This window comes from Leucoraja erinacea, chromosome 15 (assembly GCF_028641065.1).
Source record: "Leucoraja erinacea ecotype New England chromosome 15, Leri_hhj_1, whole genome shotgun sequence".
NCBI lineage: Eukaryota > Metazoa > Chordata > Chondrichthyes > Rajiformes > Rajidae > Leucoraja > Leucoraja erinaceus.
In genome coordinates, this window is record NC_073391.1 from 14,234,804 (window position 1) to 14,248,594 (window position 13,791).

General features: G+C 40.9%; 1 protein-coding gene across 1 annotated transcript in view; it reads right to left on the reverse strand.

Annotated features, from left to right (window-relative positions):
- Positions 1-13,791, reverse strand: part of dock1 (dedicator of cytokinesis 1) — a 443,854-nt gene that overhangs the window by 383,732 nt on the left and 46,331 nt on the right. The window contains exons 3-4 of the mRNA XM_055646705.1: positions 4,171-4,211; positions 710-765 (exon numbers count right to left, since the gene is read on the reverse strand). Coding sequence (XP_055502680.1) covers positions 710-765; positions 4,171-4,211 — 97 coding nt within the window. The remainder of the gene's footprint in view (positions 1-709; positions 766-4,170; positions 4,212-13,791) is intronic.

A 13,791-nucleotide genomic window follows, 5' to 3' on the forward strand; every position in this document is an offset into this window, starting at 1 on the left:
AATAGCATTTTAGGCACCGACAATCTACAAAAATCAATATCTGTCATTTTCTATGACTTTTTAGAACACAACTCACTACTGGTTCTCTACCCTTTCCCTACTAATCCTAATAAGAAACAAAAGATTTCCTTTGTCATCTTTACTCAATTGTAATGAAATCTAATGTTACTTATTCCTTGATGACTAATGCCATATCTCTGGTGCAAATTGTTGAATTGAGTCTCTGCAAACTCTACAGCTGTAATATTCTTTTAATAGTAGAACATCCACAGCTGCAGTTAACTAGTTTGCAAAATTCATTAAATCAATGGATACGTATAAACCATCAGGAAACCTGAAGGATAATAAAGCAATTGCAGTTCATCCAAAACCTATTACAGCTGAACAATTCAAATGCATTCTTCCAAAAGTAATGTGTTACACGTGTTAAGTAACTTGAACATTTATTTTTATCTGAGCTGTTGTTATGGCATGATGTCTACTGTACATAATTCCCATGTCATTTGCACTTTGTTCCTTCCGTTTTCTTATTCATTACAAAATCATTCCCACTGTGGTTTTAGCACATAGAAAGGCATCATTACTATCCACTGTAGAGAAAATAGATTTATCATATATCAAATGAAAACAATATTTTCCGCACCGTGCAAATTTATTAAAATGCAAAAACATTGTTTGAATAAAAGTCTATTTCAATTCACTAGCTCACCCTTTGCCTTCAACTGTTGCTTCCTTGAGTTGAATATATGAAGCTGGAAAAATACCCTATAAGAAAACATTGTTTAATTAGAAGAGTTGCATTCCATTACCAGAACTGGCATTTTGCTATAATCTATCATATTTTAGAAATTCATGGGATCGATGTATATAAATGTTCACAGCAAACAAGAAAAAAAACACCCAAATAAATCAGTTAATACTGTAGTACATTATCATCATACACTTCTTACAAATGTATTCATTAACACACCAGAGATTAACATTAATCAAATAACATAGTCAATGTTCCAACGTAACCATTTCATTTTGCAAATAACAGCAACTGGGCAAATGTAATATCAGAAACACCACCTCCCCCACCTGCAAAATCAGTCTTAAGATATACCAATGAACCAATGAATCAAAAACTCCCCCATCTATTGTTTTTTTTTTAATTGATCAAAATTCAAGTTGTGTAAGCGAATGGCGCAAAAACAATTACAAGTTGTCAAAGATTTACAGTCAAATAAAAGTTCCTGACTTTTAATATGTGCAACACAAAGCCGTTTTGGGATTACATTTCAAAATGTATGCAAATCATTTTAATATTTCTAACATACTAAAATAAAGTATAACCAGAATTTAAAACTGTGTTTTAATTTATGAAAAGAATGGAAATTTATGCCAGACATATCACTTAACAAAACAAATTCATTTATTATGGGCAAAGACATTTTTTTTTTAAATATTAACCAATTCTGTGATGAACTGAAAGGACACAAATGGTAACCATGTTTGCACTGCACCACGTAATGAGAAAAGTTTAATTTATTTGCGAGTTTAAATCGTTGGAACCCAAAAAATATTATTGGTTACAATTATTTTGAGGTAGGATTTGTTGTAAAAGATCAAGTATCAAGCATTGTACAGTAGTAGAATAGAGCAAATTGAATACTGTCAACAAATTGAATACTGTCAACACATTTGCATACTGTCAACACATCCTATCTAATTATAGTGAAGGATTTAACCAAGGACGCATTAAGCCGAATTATCATGTTTTCACTTGGACCATCTCCACCACCTCCCTCCCCTTTCTTGATCTCAGTCTCCCACAGGAAATAAACAATCGACTGACATCTATTACAAACCCACTGACTCCCACAACTATTGCAACTGCACTTCTCCCCACCCTGCTTCCTGCAAAGACTCTATCCCCTACACCCAATTCCTCCCAATAAAGGCACCTAGAGTCTTTGCAGGAATCTGTACCCAAGATGAGGCGTTCTTTAGGAAACGGGGGTTCCCCTCTCCCATCATAGATGAGGTCATTACTTGTGTTTCCTCGGTACCCCGCAGCTCCGACCTTGCTCGTCCTCCCCCTAGTCGCAACAGAGACAGAGTTCTCCTTGTCCTTACCTTTCACCCCATCAGCCACCGATTACAACATATAATCCTCTGACATTTTCACCACCTCCAACGGGATCCCACCACTCGTCACATCTTCCCATCTCCACCCCTTTACGCCTTCCGCAGATACCGTTGCCTCCAAAACTCCCTGGTTAACATCCCTTCCCGCCCAAACCACCCCCTTCCCAGCGACCTTCCCCTGCAACCGCAGGAGATGCAACACCTGTCCCTATACCTCCTCCCTCGACTCTGTCCAGGGATCCCGACAGTCCTTTCAGGTTAGGCAGAGGACTGAATTGCAGTGCACTGAATTTCTATGAATTCGAGCTTGGGAAATGCATTCAAGTATACCAAGGTGGAAGAATAATGCAGATTTAATTGATACTTTTAATGGCACAAAAGTAAGTGGATTTTAGGTGCTAGAAATTAATACTAGGGAGGAATAAAGCAAAATACTGCGTATGATACACAGAAAGAGAGAACACTTTTAAAAGGGGATAAATCGGTAGTCCTGAAAGAAATATATTCTAAGCTACTTAGAGAAGCTAGGGAGGAAGTAAAACAATGAAAAATTATGATTAAAAACTTTAATTTTCTTTGATTCAGGCACGGTAGAAAGGGATGATCTGATGATGTGTTTTAATAGTTTACTAAAGGAGTAATGAATGGCCTAAGTAACTGCAGATCAGTCAGCTTAATAACCAGGGCAGGCAAGTTTTTAGAAATAATTTTGTTGAACCAATTCAACATTTAAATCGCCACTTGTTATTTTGTCAATGGATGGTTAACTATGATTAACTTGATTCAATATTTTGTTGAGGTAACAAGGAAGCTGCATAAAGTTTAAAAAACATTTATATGCTCAATGGAAGTCAAATGAAAAAAGGGAATGCCCGTGGCACACCAGGATAAGTCACAGATCACATGAGAAATTGGATCAGTGGGAGAAACTACAGACTGATGGCCAACATCAGTTGTGGTAACTAGAAGAGTGTATGTAGTTGGATTCCAATTGGCTCAATACTAGGTTAATGAGTAAGTGTGGCAGTGATACTAAAATTGTCAATGCCACTAATAATAAGGGAGACAGTTGTAAGTCACAAGTAGACAATGACTGGGTTCACAAGGACAGGTGACATTCTGTACAAAAAAGCATAAGTGATTAAGAAGGAACTGCAGATGCTGGAAAATCGAAAGTGGACAAAAGTGCTGGAAAAACTCAACGGGTGGCATGAGATCAAGAAACAAGGCCAAATAAACCATAATAAATATTAGCATGGTTTGTAGGATAACATATTATCGAGTGTATATACATGATTCTCTGAGGACAGCAGCAGAGGTAAACAAGATAGTTAAAAGACATAAGCACTGAATTTCTATGAATTTGAGTTTGAATAATCAGAAAAATTAGTGTCCTGTTGCCACCCCTCACTTACCCAGAATCTACCTATCTACCGATTACCATTACCTCCAGCCTGCCCATTAGAATATGCACAAATTTGCAGCAATTTCACAATTTCGTCCTTCACAATTGATACAGTCTCCCATCATGAGGATCACACAACCAAACCAATAGTTAAAATGCTTCACACATTCCACAGTTCAAACCATTTGTAATTAGGGTCACTGGTTTATGGTGATTAAATCAATTATATTAGTGCATAGGTTTTTGGAATTTTAATAGGCTGAACTGGACAATGTCTTCCATTGTTCTGCAAAAGCAGTAACTTTAGCCAGGAGAGCTGACATCAAAATTAATCTTCAGAAGCATTTTAGTGAGTGAATGGTAAACCTAATGAATAAGCTCCCGAGGGAGGTGGTGAAAGCTGATGGTACTCATTCATTTAAATTAAATTAGTTTACAAATACGAGTACTTTGAGACATGACATATGGTGGGTACAGTAGGCTTGGAAAAAATAAGCGAGTTGATGGCCATCGTCTTATGATGTCTAGTGATTCCTATGTTTTAGCTCATGCATTTGATGTTTCACAACAGATTATAATGTGCAATCAAATAGCTTTCTTAATTGTATACTATATGTTAACTTTATATTGCTCACCTTTCTGGACTTGCGCCTGTGTGTGTATCCTCTATACCACCCTTAAAAGAAAATATATTTAACATGTTAATAATGTGAAATAATAATTTTAGTGATACAATACATCTCAACCAAGTTCAGCTCATCAGAATGAATGGGATCAGTAATATAAAAGCAGAACTCTTAAAATATTGTATCAGTGAAATGTGGAAATTGCAAGAGCAATTTTAATTTTTATGTATACACAAACAAAAACACATACATATATTTAATATATAAATATGCAAACTAAATATATTTTCTTAAGGGGAATGAGGGGAAGAGAAAAGGTTATTCTACATCGAATTAAAATATTTCTTCTGCAATTTAAGTTTTCAAGTTGAAGTATCACCCACCCCCCATATTCAAAGCACACGGCCCTTCAGCACCATCAATCAACCATCTGTACTAATGCCATTTATCAGCCTTGGTTCGTAGCTTTCTATACGCTTTTGCAATTCAAGTGAGAATATTTCAGACTTTTTTAAAAATGAGATACCTACCTCCACCAACTTCTCGGACAATAAATTGCTAATTATAATCGACCTCTAATTAAAAATAATCATCAGATTGTCTCTAGCTCATCACCTTAAACCTATGCTCACTTAATTTAGATGCCTCCATTACAGGGAAAAGTCCATCCTAACCATAACATTCAAGATAATTGTGCACCTTTATTCTCCTCCGCCAAGGAAAAATAACCCCAGCTTATCCACCATCATAACTGAAATGTTCCATCTCTAGCAACATCCTGGCGATTACAAACACAGATCAGATGAGCACTTTGCAGAATACTTCCATCCAGCCCACAAAACCTCAGTCTTCAATTAGTTAGAGTCATAGAATGCTACAGCAAGGAAACAGCCCCTTCGGCCATTTGTGTCCACACCGACCAACATATCCCATTAACATTCCTCTCAACAGCTTGTGTTTAGCCCATATCCCTCTCAACCTATCCTATCCATCTACCGGTCTAAATGTTTCTTAAATGGTGCGATAGTACCTGCATCAACTACCTCCTCCGACAGCTCGTTCCATAGATCGACCACCCTGGGTAAAAGAGTTACCCCTCATATTCCTATTAAATTTTTCCGCCTTCACCTTAAACCTCTGTCCTTTGGTTCATGATTCCCATACTCTGGGCAAGCGACTCTGTGCATTTTACCCGATCCATTCCTCTCATGATTGGTACACCACTATAAGATCACCACTCATCCTCCTGCACTCATTAACATTACAATAGTACCTGCCTCAATCGCCTCCTCTAGCAGCTCGTTCCATACGCCCACCATCCTTTCTGTGAACAAGTTACCCCCCAGGTTCCTATTAAATCTTCCCCAACCTATGTATTTTATTCCCCTACACTGGGCAAGAGACTGTGCTCTAAGATCACCTCTCATCCTCGTAGTCTCTAAGGAAGGGAGTCCAAGCCTGCTTAACCTCTCCCTATAGTTCAGGCCCTTCGAATCCTGGCAAAAATCCTCGTAAATCTTCTCTGCACCCTTTTTGGCTTGACAACATCTTTCCTATAATAAGGTGACCAAAACTGAACACAATACTTAGGTATGTTACAAAACCTACCTGAATCGTCATTGGGAATCTGCCCTCAGCCATGTCCGCGATTTTGGCGCTGTTTGGAGGGGGCGGGTTTAAAACGCGATTTTTACTAGGCTGTACTAATCGCAGATGTTCAGCCTAGTAAATCATTAACGAAAAATCGCTGCAAGACCCGGTCGCAAAAGGTATTATTAGTTTTATAGGCCTCGATAATATAGTTATAATAGTTTTTAAATTACTCTCTGATTCCGCAACCTCTCGCAGCCCCAGGGTTTTATAAAGCAAACAATTAAAGGTATGTACCTTATTTTTACATTAAATGGGGCATATATATAACCCTGTAATTAAAGTTATCTATAGCGAGTAGTTCATTTTGGGCTTTTTATATCCCGCAGTATTTTTCTGGGCATTTGAGGGCACTAATCCAGCGCGATGCGAACGTTCTAAACCAGCGCGTTCACAGAAACCCACTAGAAAGCCGATTTAAATGGGCATTTATTTACAGCAATTGAACACTAAATTCCTTCCATTTGGCCTATAAATTAATGTAAATTAGATATAAAAATCATGTTATATTGTGAATTATTTGTGAATAATCTTTGGACACTTAGGCTATTTAAAAATGTTAATCTTTCCTTAAGAAATGGGCTTTTGACTATCCAAGATCACAGCTTTTTTGTAATGTCCATTGAAAATCAATAGGGAACAAGATGCTAATTTCCGAGTATGAAAATGGCCATAACTTTTTTAATACTTGAGATATGAAAGTGAATTTGGTGTCAAATTAAACTTATTGTTATGCTTTATCTGATGGGATAAATTGCAGACTTGACTTTTAAAATCTCAAAATTTTGTAACATTGCTACAATACTCTAAATGTGTCCTTATCAACATTGTACATAACTGCGACATGACTTTCCAGCTTCTATACTCCATACTCTGACTGATGGTCAATGTGCCAAAAGCCTTTTTGACCACCCTATCCACCTGTGACGCAACTTTCAAGGAACTATGTACCTGCACTTCTAGATCCCTTTGCTCTGCAACACTTTCCAGAGTCCAACCATTCATTGTGTAGGTCCTGCCCACGTTAGACTTCCCAAAATGCAACACTTCTCATTTCTCTGTATTAAATTCCATCAACTATTCCCCAGCCCAAGTGCCCAGGTTTAGTTTAGTTTAGTTTAGAGATACAGGATGGAAACAAGCCCTTCGGTCCACAGTCCACGGTGACCATCGATCACCCACACAGTAGTTCCATTGTAGACACTAGGGGACATTTACAGAGGCCAAACCTACAAACCTGAACATCTTTGGAATGTGTGAGGAAACAAGAGCACCTGGAGAAAATCCACATAGTTACAGGGAAAATGTAGAAAACTCCACAGACATCACTTGTAGTCAGGACCAAACCTGGGTCTCTGGCGCTGTGAGGTAGCAGCTCTATTGCAGCGCCACTGTACAGTTGACCAATACTAATTCTTCACCATACCTCACTCTGACCTGTGCCGTTAGCCTCTTGCACTGTTCCAACAAGATTAGCATTTCATCATCTGGCTGGTCACGTTACAGCTCTCACAACTCAACAATGAATTCAATAATTTCACATAAAGAGGAGCACTCTTATTTACTTTAATTTTCAGCAATTGCAATGTTTGTAATTTTCAAATCCAGCATTATTTAAGTCTCCAACCCCATTAACAAGTAATCAAAGCCTTTGCCAACATGAACACCATTTGCATGTCATTCTCTTCTGGGTTCCATCTGTCACAAATGTTTCCTTTGCTCTCTGCAGCCCTTCCTCTTCTTAGCAACTTAGTTCCGAGTCCTGTGGATAGTTCATTGCCTGAAATGTCAACTGTTTCTACCTCCACAGCTATTGCCTGAAATCTGTGTTTTTTTAGCATTATTTGTTTTATTTCAAATTTCCAACATCTGTATTTTTTTGATGCTTCAATAAATAACAAAATAAATGTTCTTTCAACCTAAAGCTCCATGTGCGCAGTTAAAGGGTTAGCCACCAACTCTGGGTTTATTAAAACAAACTGGCAAGGAAGATTGCGGTAAGGTGGCACAGAAGCAGAGTTTCCACTTTACAGCGTCAGCGACCCAGGTTTGATCCTGATTATGGGTGCTTACCTGTACAGAATACCATATTTCCCGGCAATGAAGACGCTATTTTTTACCCAAAAGTAAGGCACGAAAATTTACCTGCATCTTGGAGGCCAAAGGTTAACTTGTTAGCTAAGAAAGATAGACTTGGCTATCCTTCAGTACAGCAACATCGTTCTTGATGTTCCTGTACTGAGGGATAGCCAAGTCTATCCCCCATTGCTGGCAGCTGATGGGAAGCGGCTATAAAGTGGGAAGCAGCTGTGAAAGGACAGCGCCGCTGAGGGGAAATCTCCTTTCACAGCGTGTGGGGAGTCTTGTCCAAGTCAGCACGCTCAGGAGCATTGAGAAGGAGGGGGTCGGGAATCATGCCAGCAACTCACTCGCCGCTGCCGCGACGCACTGGGTGTGGAGCCACCGCATTGTGGCCGGGGAGGGAAGTAGCTCGGGTGGCTGCGAGTGGCCACCAGGACCGGACAGTGTAACCGGCCACCACCTCAGAGCCTTCTGCCGGCCTGATCACCTCTAGCAGTGTTCTCCGTCTGAACACCTCTCTCCTGCCGCTCGCCGGCCTCGCTCATGTCAGCCGCTTCCCGCAAATCCTTGAATTCCGACTGCAGCCGGGAGCAGGACATGACCTCGCTGCGCTGGGTGACATTGCATGGCGTTCACTGCCCCGGTCCGCGTCTTTCAAGAACAAAGATCATAGAGCAGAGTGGGTCAGCGGGTGATGGATAAAAGGACAGCGGGCGGTGGAGCTTACTCCTGTGTCAGCACGAGTAACCTCAATTGGTCCCTTTAACTAGTATTGTTATTCAATAAGATCACAACTGATTCAACTTGTCCCAGTGTGCTCCCGTTTTTCCCACCATCTCTCCACCTGCCGTCACCCTCCACCCCGCACCCATTCAGTCATTCAGAATGGAGGAGATCTAGAAGCCTTGGGCAAATTGAATTGCCACTCTATTATTTATTTATTTGCCCACCCATTTTTGCTTATTTATTTATTTTTGAGCACGATAAATTCTATGTCCCGCCAGCTTTTCTTCAAAATTTAGCAAATCAAAATGGGGGTGCGTCTTCATTGCCAAGAAATACGGTATGTACATTCTCGCCATAATCTGCATGCGTTGTCTCCTGGATCTCTGATTTCCTCCCACATTCCAAAGACATACAGGTTTATAGCCTAATTATCCTGGTATAATTGTAAATTGTCCCAAGATAGTGTTAATGTGCGGGGATCGTTGGTCAGCACAGACCCGGTGGGCCGAGTCTAAAAACAAATGACACAAAAGACGACATAATCTGGAGCAACAGAACAAATTCACCCTTAGGATTAAGATGCTGATCTGCAAAATCCACATTCGAGTACATTGCTGTATACTGGCAAACTATGAGCTACCTTCAGCTGCCAATAAAGAAAGCTGAACAATTTCCACCTTCAATATTCTTGCCACATGTGGAAGGGAACAATTCCAAAGTCAAAGTCCATCCAGGAACAAAGATGCCATACATTCCAACATTCAACGCATTCATAGGAGGTGCTATATCTGCCAATATCAAATATCCCTATCACCCTATCCACACTCTCATTTCACTTGATTGAAACGGTGGTATAGGAGTCTGAAAACCATGTCCATTACGTTCAAGAATAGCTTCTTCCCAACAACCATCAGGCTCTTGAACACTCCTGATCAAGAAGGCTCATCAGCGTCTCTTCTTCCTGAGGAGACTGAAGAAGGTCCATCTGTCTCCTCAGATCATGGTGAACTTCTACCGCTGCACCATCGAGAGCATCCTTACCAACTGCATCACAGTATGGTATGGCAACTGCTCTGTCTCCGACCGGAAGGCATTGCAGAGGGTGGTGAAAATTGCCCAACGCATCACCGGTTCCACGCTCCCCTCCATTGAGTCTGTCCAAAGCAAGCGCTGTCTGCGGAGGGCGCTCAGCATCGCCAAGGACTGCTCTCACCCCAACCATGGACTGTTACCTCCTCCCCCTACCATGGGAGGCGCTACAGGTCCTCTCTGTACCAGCCTCGAGGAACAGCTCTTCCAGCCGGGACTGCTCTCTCACCCCAACCATGGACTGTTTATCCTCCTACCATCCGGGAGGCGCTACAGGTCTCTCTGTTGCCGAACCAGCAGGTCGAGGAACAGCTTCTTTCCGGCCACTGTCACTCTACTAAACAACGTACCTCGGTGACTGCCAATCCCCCCCCCCCTCCCCCCACCCCCCCCCCCGGGACAGTTATTATTTTTTTTTTTTAATTCAAATCGTTTGCTATGTCGCTCTTCAAGGGAGATGCTAAATGCATTTCGTTGTCTCTGTACTGTACACTGACAATGACAATTAAAATTGAATCTGAATCTGAATCTGAATCTGAATCTGACAAGACAAAATTAACCTCAACAATTAACTTCTATGGACAGTTTGGCTGCACTCAGGATTTTGCGAGTATTTTTGCACTTATATGCATTTTGTTTACTGGCCTGTTACACTGTTGCAAGTAAGAAATTAATTGTTCCATTAACAATTAAACTCTCTTGACTCTTGAAGGCACCTTTGCTAGGTTGGTCATATCCACAGGTTCAAGGATGGCAACATCATATAACCATATAACATATAACAATTACAGCACGGAAACAGGCCATCTCGGCCCTACAAGTCCATGCCGATCAAATTTTTTTTCCCCTTAGTCCCACCTGCCTGCACTCGTACCATAACCCTCCATTCCCTTCTCATCCATATGCCTATCCAATTTATTTTTAAATGATACCAATGAACCTGCCTCCACCACTTCCACTGGGAGCTCATTCCACACCGCCACCACTCTCTGCGTAAAGAAGTTCCCCCTCATATTACCCCTAAACTTCTGTCCCTTAATTCTGAAGTCATGTCCTCATGTTTGAATCTTCCCTATTCTCAAAGGGAAAAGCTTGTCCACATCAACTCTGTCTATCCCGCTCATCATTTTAAAGACCTCTATCAGGTCCCCCCTTAACCTTCTGCGCTCCCAAGAATAAAGCCCTAACTTGTTCAACCTTTCTCTGTATCTTAGTTGCTGAAACCCAGGCAACATTCTAGTAAATCTCCTCTGTACTCTCTCTATTTTGTTGACATCCTTCCTATAATTTGGCGACCAAAATTGTACACCATACTCCAGATTTGGCCTCACCAATGCCTTGTACAATTTTAACATTACATCCCAGCTTCTATACTCAATGCTCTGATTTATAAAGGCTAGCATACCAAAAGCTTTCTTTACCACCTATCTATGAGATTCCACCTTCAAGGAACTATGCACGGTTATACCCAGATCCCTCTGTTCAACTGTATTCTTCAATTCCCTACCATTTACCATGTACGTCCTATTTTGATTTGTCCTGCCAAGGGGTAGCACCTCACATTTATCAGCATTAAACTCCATCTGCCATCTTTCAGCCCATTTTTCCAAATGGCCTAAATCACTCTGTAGACTTTGGAAATCCTCTTCATTATCCACAACACCCCCTATCTTGGTATCATCCGCATACTTACTAATCCAATTTACCACACCTTCATCCAGATCATTGATGTACATGACAAACAACAAAGGACCCAACACAGATCCCTGAGGCACCCCACTAGTCACCTGCCTCCAACCCGATAAACAGCCATCCACCATTACCCTCTGGCTTCTCCCATTCAGCCACTGTTGAATCCATCTTGCTATTCCTGCATTTATACCCAACAGTTGAACCTTCTTAACCAACCTTCCATGAGGAACCTTGTCAAAGGCCTTACTAAAGTCCATATAGACAACATCCACTGCTTTACCCTCGTCAATTTCCCTAGTAACCTCTTCAAAAAATTCAAGAAGATTAGTCAAACATGACCTTCCAGGCACAAATCCATGTTGACTGTTCCTAATCAGACCCTGTTTATCTAGATGCTTATATATATTGTCTCTAAGTATCTTTTCCATTAATTTGCCCACCACTGAAGTCAAACTACAGGTCTATAATTGCTAGGTTTACTCTTAGAACCCTTTTTAAACAATGGAACAACATGCGCAGTACGCCAATCCTCGGGGACTATTCCCGTTTCTAATGACATTTGAAATATTTCTGTCATAGCCCCGGCTATTTCTACACTAACTTCCCTCAATGTCCTAGGGAATATCCTGTAAGGACCTGGAGATTTATCCACTTTTATATTTTTCAAAAGTGTCAGTACTTCTTTTACTTTGAACCTCATAGTATCCATAGCTACTCTACTGGTTTCCCTTACCTCACATAATTCAATATCCTTCTCCTTGGTGAATACCGAAGAAAAGAAATTGTTCAATATCTCCCCCATCTCTTTTGGCTCTGCAGATAGCTGTCCACTCTGTCTCTCCAATGGACCAATTTTATCCCTCCTTATCCTTTTGCTATTAATATAGCTGTAGAAACCCTTTGGATTGACTTTCACCTTACTTGCCAAAGCAACCTCATATCTTCTTTTAGCTTTTCTAATTTCTTTCTTAAGATTCTTTTTACATTCCTTATACTCCTCAAGCACCTCATTTACTTCATGCTGCCTATAATTATTGTAGATCTCCCTCTTTTTCCGAACAAGATGTCCAATTTCCCTTGAAAACCAGGGCTCTTTCCAATTTTTACTGTTTCCTTTCAACCGAACAGGAACATAAAGATTCTGTACTCTTAAAATTTCCCCTTTAAATGTCCTCCATTTCTCTTCTACATCTTTCCCATAAAACAAAATGTCCCAGTTCACTCCTTTTAAATCATCTCGCATTGCATCAAAGTTAGCCTTTCTCCAATCAAAAATCTCAACCCTAGGTCCAGTTCTGACCCTCTCCATAGTTATATTGAAACTAATGGTATTGTGATCACTGGACCCGAAGTGCTCCCCAACGCATACCTCCGCCACCTGTCCAGTCTCATTTCCTAACAGGAGGTCCAGCACTGCCCCTCCTCTAGTAGATACCTCTATGTATTGCTGCAAAAAACTATCCTGCACACATTTTACAAACTCCAACCCATCCAGCCCATTTACAGAATGTGTTTCCCAGTCTATGTGTGGAAAGTTGAAATCTCCCACAATCACTACCTTGTGCTTACTACTAATCTCTGCTATCTCCTTACATATTTGCTCTTCCAGTTCTCGTTCCCCGTTTGGCGGTCTATAATACACCCCTATAAGTGTTGCTACACCTTTCCCACTTCTCAATTCCACCCAAATAGCCTCCCTAGATGAGCCCTCCAATCTATCCTGCCAAAGCACTGCTGTAATATCTTCCCTGACTAGCAATGCAACACCTCCACCTCTTGCCCCTCCAATTCTATCACACCTGAAGCAACGAAATCCTGGAATATTTAGTTTCCAATCACAGCCCTCCTGCAACCACGTTTCACTGATCGCCACAACATCATACTTCCAGGTGTCTATCCAGACTCTAAGCTCATCCACCTTTCTTACAATGCTCCTAGCATTAAAATATGCACATTTAAGAAAACCCCCGTCCCTTATTCTTTGTTTATTTCTTTTTTTTTCCTTTCTCCTCTTGTGTCCGAGTGCTTCCCATTTCTGCTTCCTGCCTCCCATTCTGTCTACTACCTTTCGCTATTTGAGTCCCTCGCCCCAACCATTCTAGTTTAAAGTCTCCCCAGCTGCCTTTGCAAATTTCCCCGCTAGGATATTGGTCCCCCTCGGGTTCAAGTGCAACCCATCCTTTCTGTACAGGTCCCACCTTCCCCAAAAGAAGTCCCAATGATCCAGGAACTTGAATCCCTGCCCTCTGCACCAGTCTTTCAGCCACGCATTTATCCTCCACCTCGCTCCATTCCTACTCTCACTGTCGCGTGGCACAGGCAGTAATCCTGAGATTGTTACCTTTTTGGTCCTTTTTCTTAACTCTCCTCCCAACTCCCTAAATCCTCCCT